General features: G+C 40.5%; 1 protein-coding gene across 2 annotated transcripts in view; it reads right to left on the bottom strand.

Moving 5' to 3' along the window:
* The window catches only part of Grem2 (gremlin 2, DAN family BMP antagonist), a 111,007-nt gene extending 96,377 nt beyond the window's left edge, over positions 1-14,630 (bottom strand). The window contains exon 1 of one of the 2 annotated variants that reach the window (XM_074047219.1): positions 14,251-14,630. Coding sequence is in view for 1 of the 2 variants with exons in the window: in XM_074047218.1 (XP_073903319.1) it covers positions 14,127-14,194 (68 nt within the window). In the remaining variant the exon portion in view is untranslated. Of the gene's footprint in view, positions 1-14,126 lie in introns of both variants that reach the window. The other variant, XM_074047218.1, reaches the window with a different exon arrangement.
* Positions 14,631-15,682: the final 1,052 nt, after the last annotated feature.

Below are 15,682 nucleotides of genomic sequence, written 5' to 3'. Positions count from 1 at the left end.
ACTCTACTCAAAAGCTCCTAGACACCATCAATAGCTATAGCAAGGTAGCAGGATACAAAATCAACATAGAAAAATCATTAGCATTTCTATACACTAATAATGAACAAACTGAGAAAAAATATATGAAATATATTTACAATAGCCTCAAAAAAATCAAATACCTAGGTGTAAACCTAACAAAGGATGTGAACGACCTCTACAAGAAAAACTATAAACTTCTGAAGAAAGAGATTGAGGAAGACTATAGAAAGTGGAGAGATCTGCCATGCTCATGGATTGATAGAATCAACATAGTAAAAATGTCTATACTCCCAAAACTAATCTACATGTTTAGTGCAATTCCGATAAAAATTCCAATGACATTCATTAAAGAGATCGAAAAATCTACTGTGAAATTTATATGGAAACACAAGAGACCACGAATAGCCAAGGCAATACTCAGTCAAAAGAACAATGCTGGAGGTATCACAATACCTGACTTCAAACTATATTACAAAGCAATAACAATAAAAACAGCATGGTACTGGCACAAAAACAGACATGAAGACCAGTGGAACAGAATAGAGGACCCAGATATGAAGCCACACAACTATAACCAACTTGTCTTTGACAAAGGTGCTAAAAATATATGATGGAGAAATATCAGCCTCTTCAACAAAAACTGCTGGGAAAACTGGTTAGCAGTCTGCAAAAAACTGAAATTAGATCCATGTATATCACCCTATACCAAGATTAGCTCAAAATGGATCAAGGATCTTAATATCACACCCCAAACTCTAAAGTTGGTACAGGAAGTAGTAGGAAATACCTTGGAACTAATAGGTATAGGCAAGGACTTGTCTTCTGCTGGAACCCCGGCAGCTCAGCAACTAAGAGATAGCATAGATAAATGGGACTTCATACAACTAAAAAGCTTTTGCACACAAAAGAAATGGTCTCTAAACTGAAGAGATGACCCACAGAGTGGGAGAAAATATTTGCCATCTACACATCAGACAAGGGACTGATAACCAGAATATACAGGGAACTTAAGAAACTAAACCCTCCCAAAATTAATGAACCAATAATTAATGAGCAAGTGAACTGAACAGATCTTTCTCAAAAGAAGAAATTCAAATGGCCAAAAAAAAACACATGAAAAAATGCTCACCATCCCTAGCAATAAAGGAAATGCAAATTAAAACCACACTAAGATTCCACCTCACCCCTGTTAGAATAGCCACCATTAGCAACACCACAAACAACAGGTGTTGGTGAGGATGCAGGTATCTATACACAATGGAATTTTATGCAGCCATGAAGAAGAACGAAATGTTATCATTCGCTGGTAAATGGATGGAATTGGAGAACATCAATCTGAATGAGGTTAGCCTGGCCCAAAAGACCAAAAATCGTATGTTCTCCCTCATATGTGGACATTAGATCAAGGGCAAACACAACAAGGGGATTGGACTTTGAGCACATGATAAAAGCAAAAGCACACAAGGGAGGGGTGAGGATAGGTAAGACACCTAAAAAATCAGCTAGCATTTGTTGCCCTTAATGCAGAGAAACTAAGGCAGATACCTTAAAAGCAACTGAGGCCAATAGGAAAAGGTGACCAGGAACTAGAGAAAAGGTGAGATCAAAAAGAATTAACCTAGAAGGTAACACACACGCACAGGAAATTAACGTGAGTCAACTCCCTGTATAGCTATCCTTATCTCAACCAGCAAAAACCCTTGTTCCTTCCTATTATTGCTTATATTGTCTCTTCAACAAAATTAGAAATAAGGGCAAAATAGTTTCTGCTGGGTATTGAGGGGGTGGGGGGGACTGGGAGGGGGTGGAGTGGGTGGTAAGGTAGGGGGTGGGGGCAGGGGGGAGAAATGACCCAAGCCTTGTATGCACATATGAATAATAAAACAAAACAAAAAAAAGTCTCCCAAATGAAAAAAGTCCAGGACCTGATGGATTCTCTGCTGAATTCTGTTAGCCCTTTAAAGAAAAACTAAAACTAACTATCTTTTAAACTTTCCCACAAAATAGAAAGGGAAGGAACAAAAAAAAAAAAGAAAATGTGGTATTTATACACAATGGAATACTACTCAGCCATGAAGAAGAACGAAATGTTATCATTTGCAGGTAAATGGATGGAACTGGAGAATATCATCCTGAGTGAGGTTAGCCAGGCCCAGAAGAGCAAACATTGTATGTTCTCCCTCATATGGGGACTTTAGATCAAGGGCAAACACAACAAGGGGATTGGACTTTGATCACATGATGAGGCGAGAGCACACAAGGGAGGTATGAGGATAGGCAAGAAACCCCCACCTACCAAAAAAAAGATAGCATTTGATGTCCTCAATGCAAAGGAACTAATGCAGAAACTTTAAAGTGACAGAGGCCAATAGGAGAAGCGGCCAGGAACTAGAGAGAAGGTTAGTTCGAGAAGAATTAATTTAGAATGTAACACACATGTACAGGAAAGCAATGCAAGTCAACTCCCTGTATAGCTATCCTTATTTCAACTAGCAAAAACCCTTGTTCCTTCCTATTATTGCTTCTACTCTCTCTTCAACAAATTAGACATAAGGGCAAAGTAGTGTCTGCCTGGTAGTAAGGGTTGGGGGGGGTAAGAGAAAGGGCAAGTGGGTAAGTGAGGGGGTGGGGGTGGAAGGGAGAGGGCAGGGAGAAGGGGGGAGAAATGACCCAAACATTGTATGTACATGTGAATAAAAGAAATTTTAAAAAATAAATAAAAAATGTGAACAACAGCAACAAAAAGTTCCACTACTGTAGAAGAATATAGGAGACACCTGTAGAAACTTCTTGACATTCCCTAATGAGGAGAAATTCAACCCCCCTCAGTTTATATCCCAAATGAAATACTTTATCTCCCTAGAAATATTCAGGGCCTGCCAAGACCCAAGAAATGCTGAACGCTAAACACTTTCATTGAGTTGAACAGGAAAGAGGTTGCAAGAGTCCTTTCTGAGGTTTTCACTTGGGTACTTGGTGTTCTAGAATTTAGCATTATGACATCTGATTAACATTCTCCCTTACCCAATCCCAAGATGACACATAAACTGAATGTTACCCACTGTGACAAAATATCTGAGAAGACAACTTGATGGAAGAAAGGTCTGTCTCATAGTTGACGTCTCAGTCGGTCCACGGTCAGCTGGCTCTATTGTTTCTGGGCCATGGTGAAGCAGAGCAACATAGCAGGAAGTGCACGCAGAGTAAAGCTGCTCACCTCATGGTGGCCAGGGAGCAGAAAGAGCAGAAGTAAGGAGGGGCACTCCTTTCCTGGGCATACATCTAGTGACCTACTTCCTCCAATGAGGCCACACCTCACAAACTTACCACCATCTCCTAATCATACCATCAGCTGGCAACCAAGCCTTTATCACATGGCTTTTGGGGACATTTCAGATACAAACAATAACACTGAGTAAAGTCAGAAGTATTCTTCTTCACATTTTTCTTCCTTTTAAATGGGATTATTGGTTAGGTTACAATGATGACCTCTACAGGGGCACTTTTTCATTCATTCCTTCCTTCATTCACCAAACATTAAGCATCATGATTCAGGTATCAGATAACACACCAAAGACAAGATGAAAATAACAATGGTCCCTTAAAGATCTGACGCCACTTAAGAGGAGAAAATTACATGAAAAGAGACTACAATAAAGCATGGAGCCATGAATACAGACAGGCTGCCACTCTTCAGAGCACCATTCAGTTCTTTCATCTGACAAGAACATATTAAAGCATTAAAAGTACAAAGATTTATGACATGCAGTATGACCCCGGGTACTCTTTCCCCCTTACATAGCTATTTGGCTCAAACCAATAGAAATAGAAGCAGAATACAGAGAAGGATGGCGTCTTCACTTTTTCTTGAGCACATAGCGCTTCAATGTGGGGCAGTACCATCAAGGTCTAACTCCATCAATGATGCGTGCTTCCCCTAATGGAATCCCATTCATCCCCCATCTGCCAGCACCACCTTCACTGGCTCACATGATGACACCCTCCACTTGGGCAGTTGCAAGCATGAGAAAAGTCACCTGTTTGGTGAGGTTTTACATTTTGTTCCCTCTATTAGTTCTGATGAAGTCTAAGGGCTCCGTGTCGAAATAATGTTTATAAATTCATAAAGTATGAAATGTTACAAAGACATTATACACACACATATAAAACAAAGTATGATATAGCATTATGTGGTCTCATTAATGCACTAAATAATAGGATCTACAAACAAGTATGATAAATACCGTAGTTCTGAACTAGTGATAAGTATGACCATTACATTTTGGGACATCTGTGTCAGCTGTAACATGATACAAAAACAGCTTTTATTTCCATTGGCAACAGAGCCATAGTTCTGTTAATACCACTGTGGTTTGATTCACATGTAACTAAAAGGAATATGGCAGTTCACATACAGGTTAGTAGAATTCAAAGTACAATTTTTCTCATCTAAGTTCGCAGATTTCCCCTGAATTCTTATAGATGCCGTCAAAGTAAAATAAATAAATAAATAAACAATTATTAGATTTGTTTTTAATCTACCCTATGAGCCAGGTATGGTGGGGCATATATGTAACCCCAGCATTCCGGAGGCTAAGGCAGAGAATCTTGAGAAGGGCGCCAGTCAGAGCGATATAACAAGACACTGTCTGAAAAAAAAAACCTGCCGTCTGGAAACCACACAGAACAAATTAGTCCAGTTAAACTCTCCTGTTCCTCCTAAATTAAGACTCCTAATCTGAAACAATGACATCATTTCTAGAATTTTCAGTAACCTTATCACTTTCCTTGAAATGAGCAGAAGTTTGTAATTTCCAAAATAAACAAAGAGTCCAGCAAGGTGGCCTCTTTGGTTATGAGCAGCTCATCTAAATCCCATGGGAATAAAAAATAAACTTGCAGGAACACCTTGAGTCCTCCACCAATGAAGTTTTCTTTCACCTGGGAAAGATAATCTTTCAACAGAGCTAATTTAATATTTTTAAATCTAAGTAGTAAGGTACTTTTGTAAAGAGAGTTAACTAATTTTTATGATAGTTTGACTTTCTTCTTTGATCTTTTCAAAGAGTTAAGGTATAACAAGAGATAAGTAACACAAGAAGGAAAAAGAAAAAAAGTCCTAAGACAGATGACTGAGTGTGACCTGTGCTTAGCTTCTGAGAGATGTGTGTGTTTAAAGCATTGGAGGCAGTGTCTTCCAGAAGATAAACAGCAGTCTCCAGTTCTAGCTCTAAACTAGGCATAGCTGCCTCTCGTAGATTCAGATCATATACAGTTCATTGTGCACCAGTTCTGCACTGGGAAATGAAAAGATGAATAAGAAACATTTATACTCAAGGACAAGCTGAATATTTAGTAAAAGATGTAAGCATGCTGCAAAAATGTACGAGGAAGACTGAAAGCACTCTAAACTGCAAGGGGATATCTGACATGAGGTAAAGATAAGATTTTAGCTATTTTAATGAATAGACTTATATTGTCAAATAGTTTTGTAAGCAAGGCAAAAAAATACTGTAGATTTTCAGACTGTCCTAGATTATATAACCCATCAAATGCCATTGTAATTATTGAGCTCTTTAAGATACACTGCCTTCTTCACTATGGTACCCTATAACCTTGCCCAGGGCTTTGCATGTAGAGTCTTCTCTATATCTATTTATGCATAAGTAATGAAGCCACCACAGATTGTAGAAATTGTAGAAGAGGTGGATTTGAAACCCAGTTCTGCAATTGACTTAAAAGCCCTAAGTGTTAGTAATCTCATCTGTAAAATGGGGATGATAAAAGGAATATATAGTCAGGGTTTTTGTTATCATTTATAGATGATAACTATAGAGTGCTTACCAAATAGCCTTGTTTATGAAGGAAGAAATGGTACAGTGTGAGGACTGAAAAGAAGCACAGAGAGCCATGTCTTCCCTCCCACTGGCAGGAGTGAACTGAGAAGAGATTGCAGGCTTTCCAGAAGGTGCAAACAGGGAAGGAGGTGGAAGGCGATGTTGCCTGAATTTCTTGGGTTAAAACTTTTCATCATCAAAAAGCTGTAAGAAAACTAGGAATATAAGGAATGTTCTTCAGCATTATAAAGGCTATATGTGACAAACCTATAGCCAACATCATACTTAATGGAGAAAAACTGAAACCATTTCCCCTAAAATCAGGAACGAGACAAAGGTGCCCACTCTCCCACTCCTATTCAACATAGTCCTAGAATTCCTAGCCAGAGCAATAAGGCAAGAAGTAGAAATAAAAGGAATACAAATAGGTAAAGAATCTGTCAAAATATCACTATTTGCAGATGATAAGATCTTATACCTCAAAACCCCCCAAAACTCTTAGACACCATAAACAGATTCAACAATGTAGCAGTATACAAAGTCAACTTACGAAAATCATTAGCCTTTCTGTACACCAACAATTAACAAATTGAGAAAGAATATAAAAAAAATTCCATTTACAATTGCCTAAAAAAATTAAATACCTAGGAGTAAACTTAATGAAGGATGTAAATGACTTCTACAAGGAAAACTACAAATCACTGAAGAAAGAGATCGAAGAAGACTACAGAAGGTAGAAAGATCTCCCATGCTCATGGATTGGTAAAAATATCTATACTACCAAAAGCATCTATATGTTCAAAGCAATTCCCATCAAAATCCCAATGAAGCTTATCACAGAGACTGAAAAATCTACCATGAAGTTCATTTCAAAACACAAAAGACCGCCAATAGCCAAGGCAATACTGAGCAAAAAGAGCAATGCTGGAGGTATCACAATACCCAACTTCAAACTATAATACAGAGCCATAGGAATAAAAACAGCATGGTACTGGCACAGAAACAGATATGAACACCAGTACAACAGAATAGAGGACCCCGATATGAATCCACACAGCTATGCCCACCTTATTTTTGACAAAGGTACCAAAAACCTACAATGGAGAAAAGACAACTTCTTCAACAAATGTTGCTAGGAAAAGTGGTTACCTGCCTACAGAAAACTGAAACTAGATCCACGCCTGTCACCCTGTACTAGTATCAACTCAAAGTGGATTAAGGACCTTAATGTTAGACCCAAAACCTTGCAGTCAGTACAGGAAAGAGCAGGGAATACTCTGGAAGCAATAGGTATAGGCAAGAACCTCCTCAATAGAACCCCAGCAGCTCAGCAACTAAGAGGAAGGATGGACAAATGGAACTACATAAAATTTAAAAGCTTCTGCATCACAAAAGAAATGGTCTGTAAACTGAAGAGACCACCCACAGAGTGGGAGAAAATATTTGCCAGCTACACATCAGACAAAGGACTGATAACCAGAATCCACAGGGAGCTCAAAAAACTAAACTCCCCAAAAACTGATGAACCAATAAAGATGGGCAACTGAACTAAACAGAACTTTTTCAAAGGAAGAAATCCAAATGGCCCAAAAACACATGAAAAAATGCTCACCATCCCTGGCCATAAAGGAAATGCAAATCAAAATCACACTAAGATTCCACCTCACCCCTGTTAGAATAGCTATCATCAAAAATACCACCACCAATAAATGTTGGCAAGGATGGGGGGGTGGGGGGAGAAGGAACCCTCATACACTGCTGGTGGGAATGTAAGCTAGTACAACCACTTTGGAAAACAATATGGAGGCTTCTTAAAAACTAAACATATATCTGTCATATGATCCAGCAATCCCACTCCTAGAGATATACCCAAAGGAATGCGACTCAGGTTACTACAGAAGCTCCTGCACACCCATGTTTATTGCAGCGCTATTCACAATAGCCAAGCTATGGAAACAGCCAAGATGCCCCACTACTGAGAAATGGATTAAGAAAATGTGGTACCTATACACAATGGAATTTTACTCAGCCACAGAGAAGAATGAAATTTTGTCATTCACAACTAAATGGATGGAACTGGAGAACATCACCTTAAGTGAAGTTAGCCAGGCTCAGAAGGCCAAAAATTGCATGTTCTCCCTCATATGTGGATTACAGACCTAAAATAAATGCAGTAATATTATTGGACATGGGTCACACACCAAAGACAGAACTCCTGTGGGAGGAATAAGGAAAGGGAAGCAAACCTAAAACTTGAATGTGGTTGATGTGCTCACTGTAGAGGAGTGAATAAAGTAACCTTAAACTGGCAGAGGCCACTATGTGAAGGTGACCAGGAAGTAGTGAAGACATCTGGCAGAGATGACCCAATGTGGGTTGCAATACACATGTGCATGGAAGCATTGCTAGGAATCTCTCTGCATATTTGTCTTTACCTCCAACTAGCAAAAATACTATGTCTTTTTCCTTATTTCTTATGTTTTCTCCTTAACAAAATTGGAGAACAAGAGGGCAGAACAGGTCCTGCCTGGAAGTGGGCAGGGAAAGCAAAGGAGGAGGGAGGCCCAAACAACAAACAATGTATACACATGTAAGTAAATGTAAAAAGGATAAAATAAAAGAAAAATTTTCATCATCAGGTAACTCTTTTCTAGGTCAACAAAGTCCTGATGCCACTGAACTCTGACACAAATATAGATGATTCTAGTCTGTTTCCACCAAAGTTTACATTGTCTGACTTCATAACAGTGAGATCTTTGAGTGTGTTTCCTTTGTTTTATTTTTTGTTTTGTCTTTGTTTTGAGACAAGGTCTTGCTATGTAGTCCCCAGGCTGGCCTTGAACACGGGATCCTCCTGTCTCTGCTTTCCACGTGCTATGATTACAGGCAAGTACCATTATGCCAGAATTTTATGTGTATTTTCCATATTCTTGTTGGTTTGAAGTCTTGAATGTGCATGTCTGAAGCTTCACATTTCAGTATTCCCCAATTTGTTTTATAAGAAACAGTGAGGGGTGGTCTCTTTCGACAGAGGATGACCCTACTCAAGGCCCCCAGATAAGAAGCCTGTCTTATGAGAGGGCTCAAAATTGACACAGATCTATTTTCTCTCAAGCAGTAAGTTGGCAGGTATTTTTTTCCACCTAGTTACAGTCCATGCAGTGGGCTACGGACATCTCATCAAACACTCCTATGGGTATGACTGTAAATCAACCAATATTCAATCAGGACTGAAATCACATACATAATTGTGTTATTATTACACAAAGAAGCAGCTCAATAGGTATCTTTTGAATGCATACTTACATGGTTGAATGTTTATATTTGCAGCTGTCCAATATTATGGTTATAACAAACTCTCTTAATAAAACTTGTGAAGTTGTGGGGACGACTGAATTAGACCCTATAAGTGACTATGTCTTCTATAATCTGTCACACCGATTATGTATTCAACAAATGTTAGATATTAAGAGATTAATAAGGGAAAATTAAAGGTCACTTGCAAATCTGATGAAATTTAGATTCTTAGCAAAGGCACTTGGAAGAGAACTCTCATTATAGAACTGCCAGACTCTTATTAACTGTTAAGTACAATGTGGTACATCTATCAACTTTCCCAAAATGCTACTACTATAATTAGAAAATACAATGCATTGAACAGTCTTCATGTTATAACAGCATAAAAGCAGAGAGAGAGAGAGGCAGCTGATTTTCCACAGATGATAAGATTGGCTTCCTCTCAGCCTTGGAGTCACAGCTGTGGAGCTAGGTTGAATAATATTTTTAATGCAGACAATGTTTGCACTAGACAAAGTCAACTTAGCATTTTATGAGCTAGTCAAGTGTTCCGTTGTGCAGTGTGTTCTCTGCCCCCATCCCCTCACTGTTTGAATAAAGGATAGGAGAGGAGAATTTTAGCTTGGAATTGCTACTAATCCATGCCATGAAACTCATGCTTGAGAATATTTGTGTTCTGAGCCTCGTGTCCTTCAAAAACTCCCTTCAAAAGAATTTTTCTGTAAGTCATGTATTTCTCTTGTTTCTAAGTCCCTTGCATTCACAATTCAGAAATAGTTTCTTAGTGAAACATGCCCACAGGTATGTCTTCTTATAGGTTTATTATGTCTGCCAGAATACCAGGATCTGACCTATCCTGTTTTACTTCTCAGTCAGCTAAGACAGCCTTTCAATACAGCTCCCTTTCAGCTATAAGACTTTTTTTTTTTTGATTGGAAAGTAACCTGAAAAAGAGATAGGAGCTGGATATCTCTGACTGTCTGAAAAGAACTGAGAAGTGCTATGACAAAAACTGAGAAATAACAATGGAGAGACTTTGACTCAGGCTTCAGGTGATAAATCTTACAATCCACCCACTCTCTAGGACGTCTTTCCCTCTATGTCCTCATACCCTACCACTGCAGTACTATGCTTGATTCTATGGTGGCCCTGGATTAATCTCTTGCCCGCCACAGCTTTCCTGGCACTGGGGCACTGCAAATATCTAGATAGCAAGTGGGAGTGTAGTGGAGGCCAATCTGGAGGAAAACAGGGGAGCCACAGTGACAGTCCTTTCTTTCCAGACACCAAGGAATCTTGGCTTTGTCCTTGAAAGAACCCTTTACTTTGATTCAAGGACACCACATGTCCAGCGGAGCACAGTAACCACAGAGAGGAGCACAGATTAGAACATTAAAGGCCATTCTTGCCCACATGCTCTGAGCCCTTGCTGGCAGCCCCCTGAGCCTCCTGAGAGCCACTGTCCTATGAACGTGGAACACTTTTTCTTGACAAAACGGTCCTGGCTTCTCTCCCCCAGTGCATCCATCCCCAGCTGAATATCCCTTTTGATTTTGTTTCTCTTAGAGGTAACCTCAGCTCACCCCACCTCCACCCGCAGAAGAATAGTGTTACTCTGGGATCCCAGATGTGGTTTTTAAAGTCCCTCTCCAATCTTTCTTCTAGGGCCCTCACATTCATCAGTGAGCTGTGTGACCCCAAAACAGCAAAGAGACAAGCATGCTCCTGAAACTAACATCTCCAACCTATAAATGACACTCAACCACTCAGGAATCATCACTGTCAGTCACAGCCCCCCCTCCTTTAACAGTGATTAATTCTCTCTTCTGTATTTCTATAGTTTATACCTTGAATATGATCATTTCTGAAAGTAACAGTAGCACAAAGAACAGCCTATAAACCATGAGTTAGAGTAGATTTAGGATGGACTAGGTTTAACTATCTTTGAACTTCTGATAGGTGGATGCAAGAGTCTTAGATTTTAGCACATGTCTCAGACTGTGGATACCACTATGAACTATTGCTACCCTCCTCTTTTGAAATACAATTTTCTAAGATTCTGGAAGTACTATTGATTGTCAGTGTACAAAATGTATCCTTGTGGTCTTGAACATGCATTTGAGACATGCATAAAAGGTTGGGTCTACAGACAAAGTAGACTCCTGGTTCCCCTGGAGAACCAATTCCCTTTCACCCATATCTACCAGATAAAGGTAAAGACTGTTTGGACAGAGTCAAAGAATGAAGCTAGTTAAATAAAAAAGAAAAATTGACTTCACTATAAAAGTAGGTTGTTGCTTTCCTTAATTTTCCAGGTAGAAGCAATTCTGGAAAAGAATCCCTTATTAAAACTCTAGATTCTGCTTTCTGGAGGGAGGAGGGTACATAAAGTCGGAAGGCACTTCTTAGCCATTTGGGGATTAGAATGTCCTCTTGGACAAAAGGAGCATCACTTTCTCAGGGCTGTATGCTGCCCCCTTCTGGTCTGTAAGTACAAGAATGCCAGCACATCCAATGTTTACCCCTGTGTGTGATGTACCTGTGAGCACAGAAGACTTTGTTGAAAATATTCAGGACAGCTCATTAGAAGTATATACTTGAAGCTAATTGGAAGAAATAAATTCATTTTTTCTGTGGCTCCTGGATTTATATCTAAGGATACCCATCACTATACCACTTCATATCTGTGTTGCTTCAGCTCTCTCATTCTCCATCCTCTTGACTCCCACAGGGCTCTGGGAGGCAACTCTACAAAGCCGTGCTCCATCAAGGGCTGGCTCTTGTTGATGTGCTGGCCGTGATCTACTAGACATGGTGATAATAGGTACTATGCTAAAGTTGTGGGTCAAGGTTTCAATGAATGGTCTCAGAAATATATTTTAGCCAATATGTAGTCAAAATTAATTCTTCATGTTATCAAGTCAGCATGTCAAAATCAGAGACAAGAGAATTACGTGGTAAGAAGAGAAGCAGCCAATCACCCTATGTCTAAGTTATACTTGCACATCTTCCCTTTCTAAACAATTTGTCTTTTATGTTAGTCCTTTGTGGGATTTGTCTTAACCCAATTTTCTGTGGTTGAAACAATGCGTTACTAAACATTTAAAAGAGCTCAGCTGTGAGCTCCTGCCTGCCACCTGCCATAATTGTTGTCACAACACTGCAGCACAAACGTGAATCTGTGGTGTCCTGAGCCTCCGCAGTCTCTTATTGTTTGTCCTGACCCAGGCAGGCCAGCCCTTTCCATAGCAACAAGAACTCAAGGTCCAGATTCAGGCTCAGCAGCCTTCCCTTGCATCAGAAGAGGCTGAGGAAGAAGCATTTACTTTAAAGAGATTTAGAGGTCTATACCTTGTTTAACCAAACATACCTTGAAGGTCTAACGCTATAGCTGACTACACCAAGATTTGTAGAGAATGAGCAAAATGATGAATAATCAAAGCATTGTTTGTATTTATCCTCAGAAAGCCACCAGCCTATCCAAAGTGAATATATTCATTCTCACACTCATTCAGTCAATATGCCCATCATTGCTTTAGAGGTTAGTAAGATAAATGGGTCCAAATTTACTTCATGTATTACATTTATAGAAGATTGACAAATGCTAATAATAATCTCCAACTACACTGCAACTATAATAGAATTTAGTTGAATCAATTGATTTGTATTTATTTGGCTACTGAATGCTTTGTAATCCTTTTCCTTCATGATGTAAAAGGAGAAAAATATTCATCTATAAAATTAAAATGCTTTTTCCTAAATATGATATTCAGTTTCCATGTCTATTCTTCAACACAATTTCAGAAAATACCCCACTAAAACATTCATTCCACTTAAAAATGAAAAAAAAATTCATCTGATAAAAAAAATCAGGTTAACATAAATTCTCCATGGTAATAATGGAAAGTAAATACCTTTCTTAAAACTTCCTAATCTTGCTCGGGCAGGCACATGTCTTGGAATAAGGCTGCTGTGGAAATCACCATGTGCAAGTTGATTGTGAATCATCAATGAACGGCTGGCATATGTGATTGCTCCTGCACTTGCTAAGTGACACTGTCTTGTGGAACTAAGGTCCCAAGTTTTGTAGTCTCAACTACAGAAAAAGTTCTTCTGGTAAGATCTCAGAACCACTGAGTACCAGTGCATGAGGACTGCCCAGAGCAAGACCAGTCTTTCAACTGAGCCTTTATTTGGTCCCCTGTGGCTTCTCCAGGAAAAGACTAAACTAACTAAACAATGTTAAAACAAGGGTGTGGAGGGGGGGAGGAGCGTTACCTAAGCCCTACCAGTTTTCGAATCATATAAAATCAAACTAAAAATAGACATTTCCTTGCAAGTATCATATGCACTACATGGTTTTCCAATTCTTTTTCTTTTTTTCTTTTTGAGACAGGGTCTCACTACGTAGCCCAGGGCGGCCTGGAATTTGCAGCCCTGAGTGCTGGGACCAGTTCATAGATTTTTGTAGTAATGTAGTAATGTGTGAGAGTAATGTGTGGAACTTCCTCTGTGGGACACAAAACTCAAATGCGTTTTTTAACTCAGAAGACTGGGTAAAAATGAAGCAAAGTGCACAGAGTCCCTGAGGCTCGCATTTGAGAATATGTAGCCCCTTTCAACACGACTACGATAATACAGAGGTGCTTCACTCACGAGGTTAGCCCACCTTGGCCGCAGGCTTTAAAAATCAAAACCATGCCCAAGTCCCCGGGAGTCTATTACCCTTCCTTCCAAGTAGGCGGGACACGCTCAGAATGCCTTCTAAATAGCCAAATGACTGACTTGCTACAGGTCATCATTACAAGGCGGTCAAGAGGTATTTACAGGTTGCATGACAACAAGCAGGTACTGCTGTGATTGAAAGAGAAAGAGATCACGGTCAAGTTTAAAGGACTTTGCCTTATGCCTACACAAAATCCAATAGGTGAATGAACCTCGAGGCCCGAAAGCACGCCGCCGCGTGATTACCTAGGGTGACGGGGGAGAGACAGTCCCTCCGCGCCCCTGTGCCGGCCGGCCAGGGCGCAAGGTCTCATTCATTTCTAGCGCCTTGCGAGAGTGGAAGTCAGGTTAGTCGTGACAAGCCGTGTACCTGCGCCGACGCGGTGGCAGCCTCCTGCTGGGTCCCCTGTGGCTGTCCTGGCTCGGAGTTGCGCGGTCCCGAGCGGGGGACGTGGGATCTCCCTGCGGCTTGCAGCCGAGCGCAGACCCGGGAGGAGCCGCGGCCCAGGGCGCGGGGAGCGCGGCCGCTGCGCTGCAGCTGTGGAGCCCCGGGCCGGCCGGCGGGGACAGCGCTGGCTCCTCACTGCGCCCAGCTCGCCGCCCGCCGCGTGGGATGTTATCACAGTCTGGGATTTCTATTGGCTCCCAACACCAAACAAATCTCACCAGCCTCCCCCCTTCTCGGTTTCACTCAGCGCTTGTTTCTCATCTGACCCACAAACATTGCAGCCACACACACTTCAGTCGCTTGCACTGTTTCTCTTTTCCTGCTTCCAGGCTGTGGATTTACAACCTTGTGGTCGGCGCTAACATTTTTTTTTTTCTTCTTTCTAGCAGACTTTCAATCCAAACCTTCTTGTTTATGTAGAGAAATTCTCCATCCCCTAAGCCCGCAAAAACCACTCGTTCCCTTCTGATCTTCTTCCTCCTTTTGTAGATGGGTGTACAATGTGAAGAATGTAGAAAACCTGTGCGTGATATATGGGACATTCACACACACACACACACACACACACACACACACAACACATACACACACACACAGAAAGAGAGAGAGAGAGAGAGAGAGAGAGAGAGAGAGAGAGAGAGAAGCAGCGCCAGGCTCCTTTTGTTTTCAATAACTGAGGTCAGTGAAATTAAAAGCAAGCTAAGCCTAATAACCTAAGTGAGAGTTTAATATAATCTTCAATGAGTTCAGCGCAAGACAATCATTGCTTGTGTTTGTTTTCTGTTCCAAATAGCGTTTGGTCATTATTATCCTTATTTTTGTTTATTGAATGCAGAGGCTTCTAATGCAAATCAGGCTTTTCAGCATCCAGAGAACACTAACAACCACATCACATCAGAGCAGTCCTGTCGCTCCTTGGGCTTGGTGTGTTACACTTGCTTCCCACTGCTCGATTCCTCTTTGCATGTCTCTGTGATCATCACTAACCACTCAGCACTGAGACTCAGTGTGATCCAGCAAGCAGAGACTGCTAGACTGCTGACAAGGGTACCTGGATGGAAATCTCTCATCTTATAGTCAGGACAGGTAAACCTTTAGCCCCTCAGTGGGGAAAGGGCCCAGGAAAAACTCTTCTGTGATCTTAACAGACTTAGCTGGAAAAATTCGGATTAAAATGAAGCTTCACCATGTTTTACAAAACAGACCGTCCTGTAACCTTTTTCTCAAAATCAGTTTCCCTAGTGCTCATAGAAATTTTAATGACAGTTATTCTTTACAAAAAAACCATTGCTTGGGAAATCACGGAGCTCTGTTTTGATTTTTGAGGTGAAAATTTTTTTCCAGCATTATCCTT

This window comes from Castor canadensis, chromosome 11 (assembly GCF_047511655.1).
Source record: "Castor canadensis chromosome 11, mCasCan1.hap1v2, whole genome shotgun sequence".
In the NCBI taxonomy this organism is placed as follows: domain Eukaryota; kingdom Metazoa; phylum Chordata; class Mammalia; order Rodentia; family Castoridae; genus Castor; species Castor canadensis.
The sequence above is the reverse complement of the archived record's forward strand: the minus strand, read 5'-3'. Positions and strand labels throughout refer to the sequence as shown.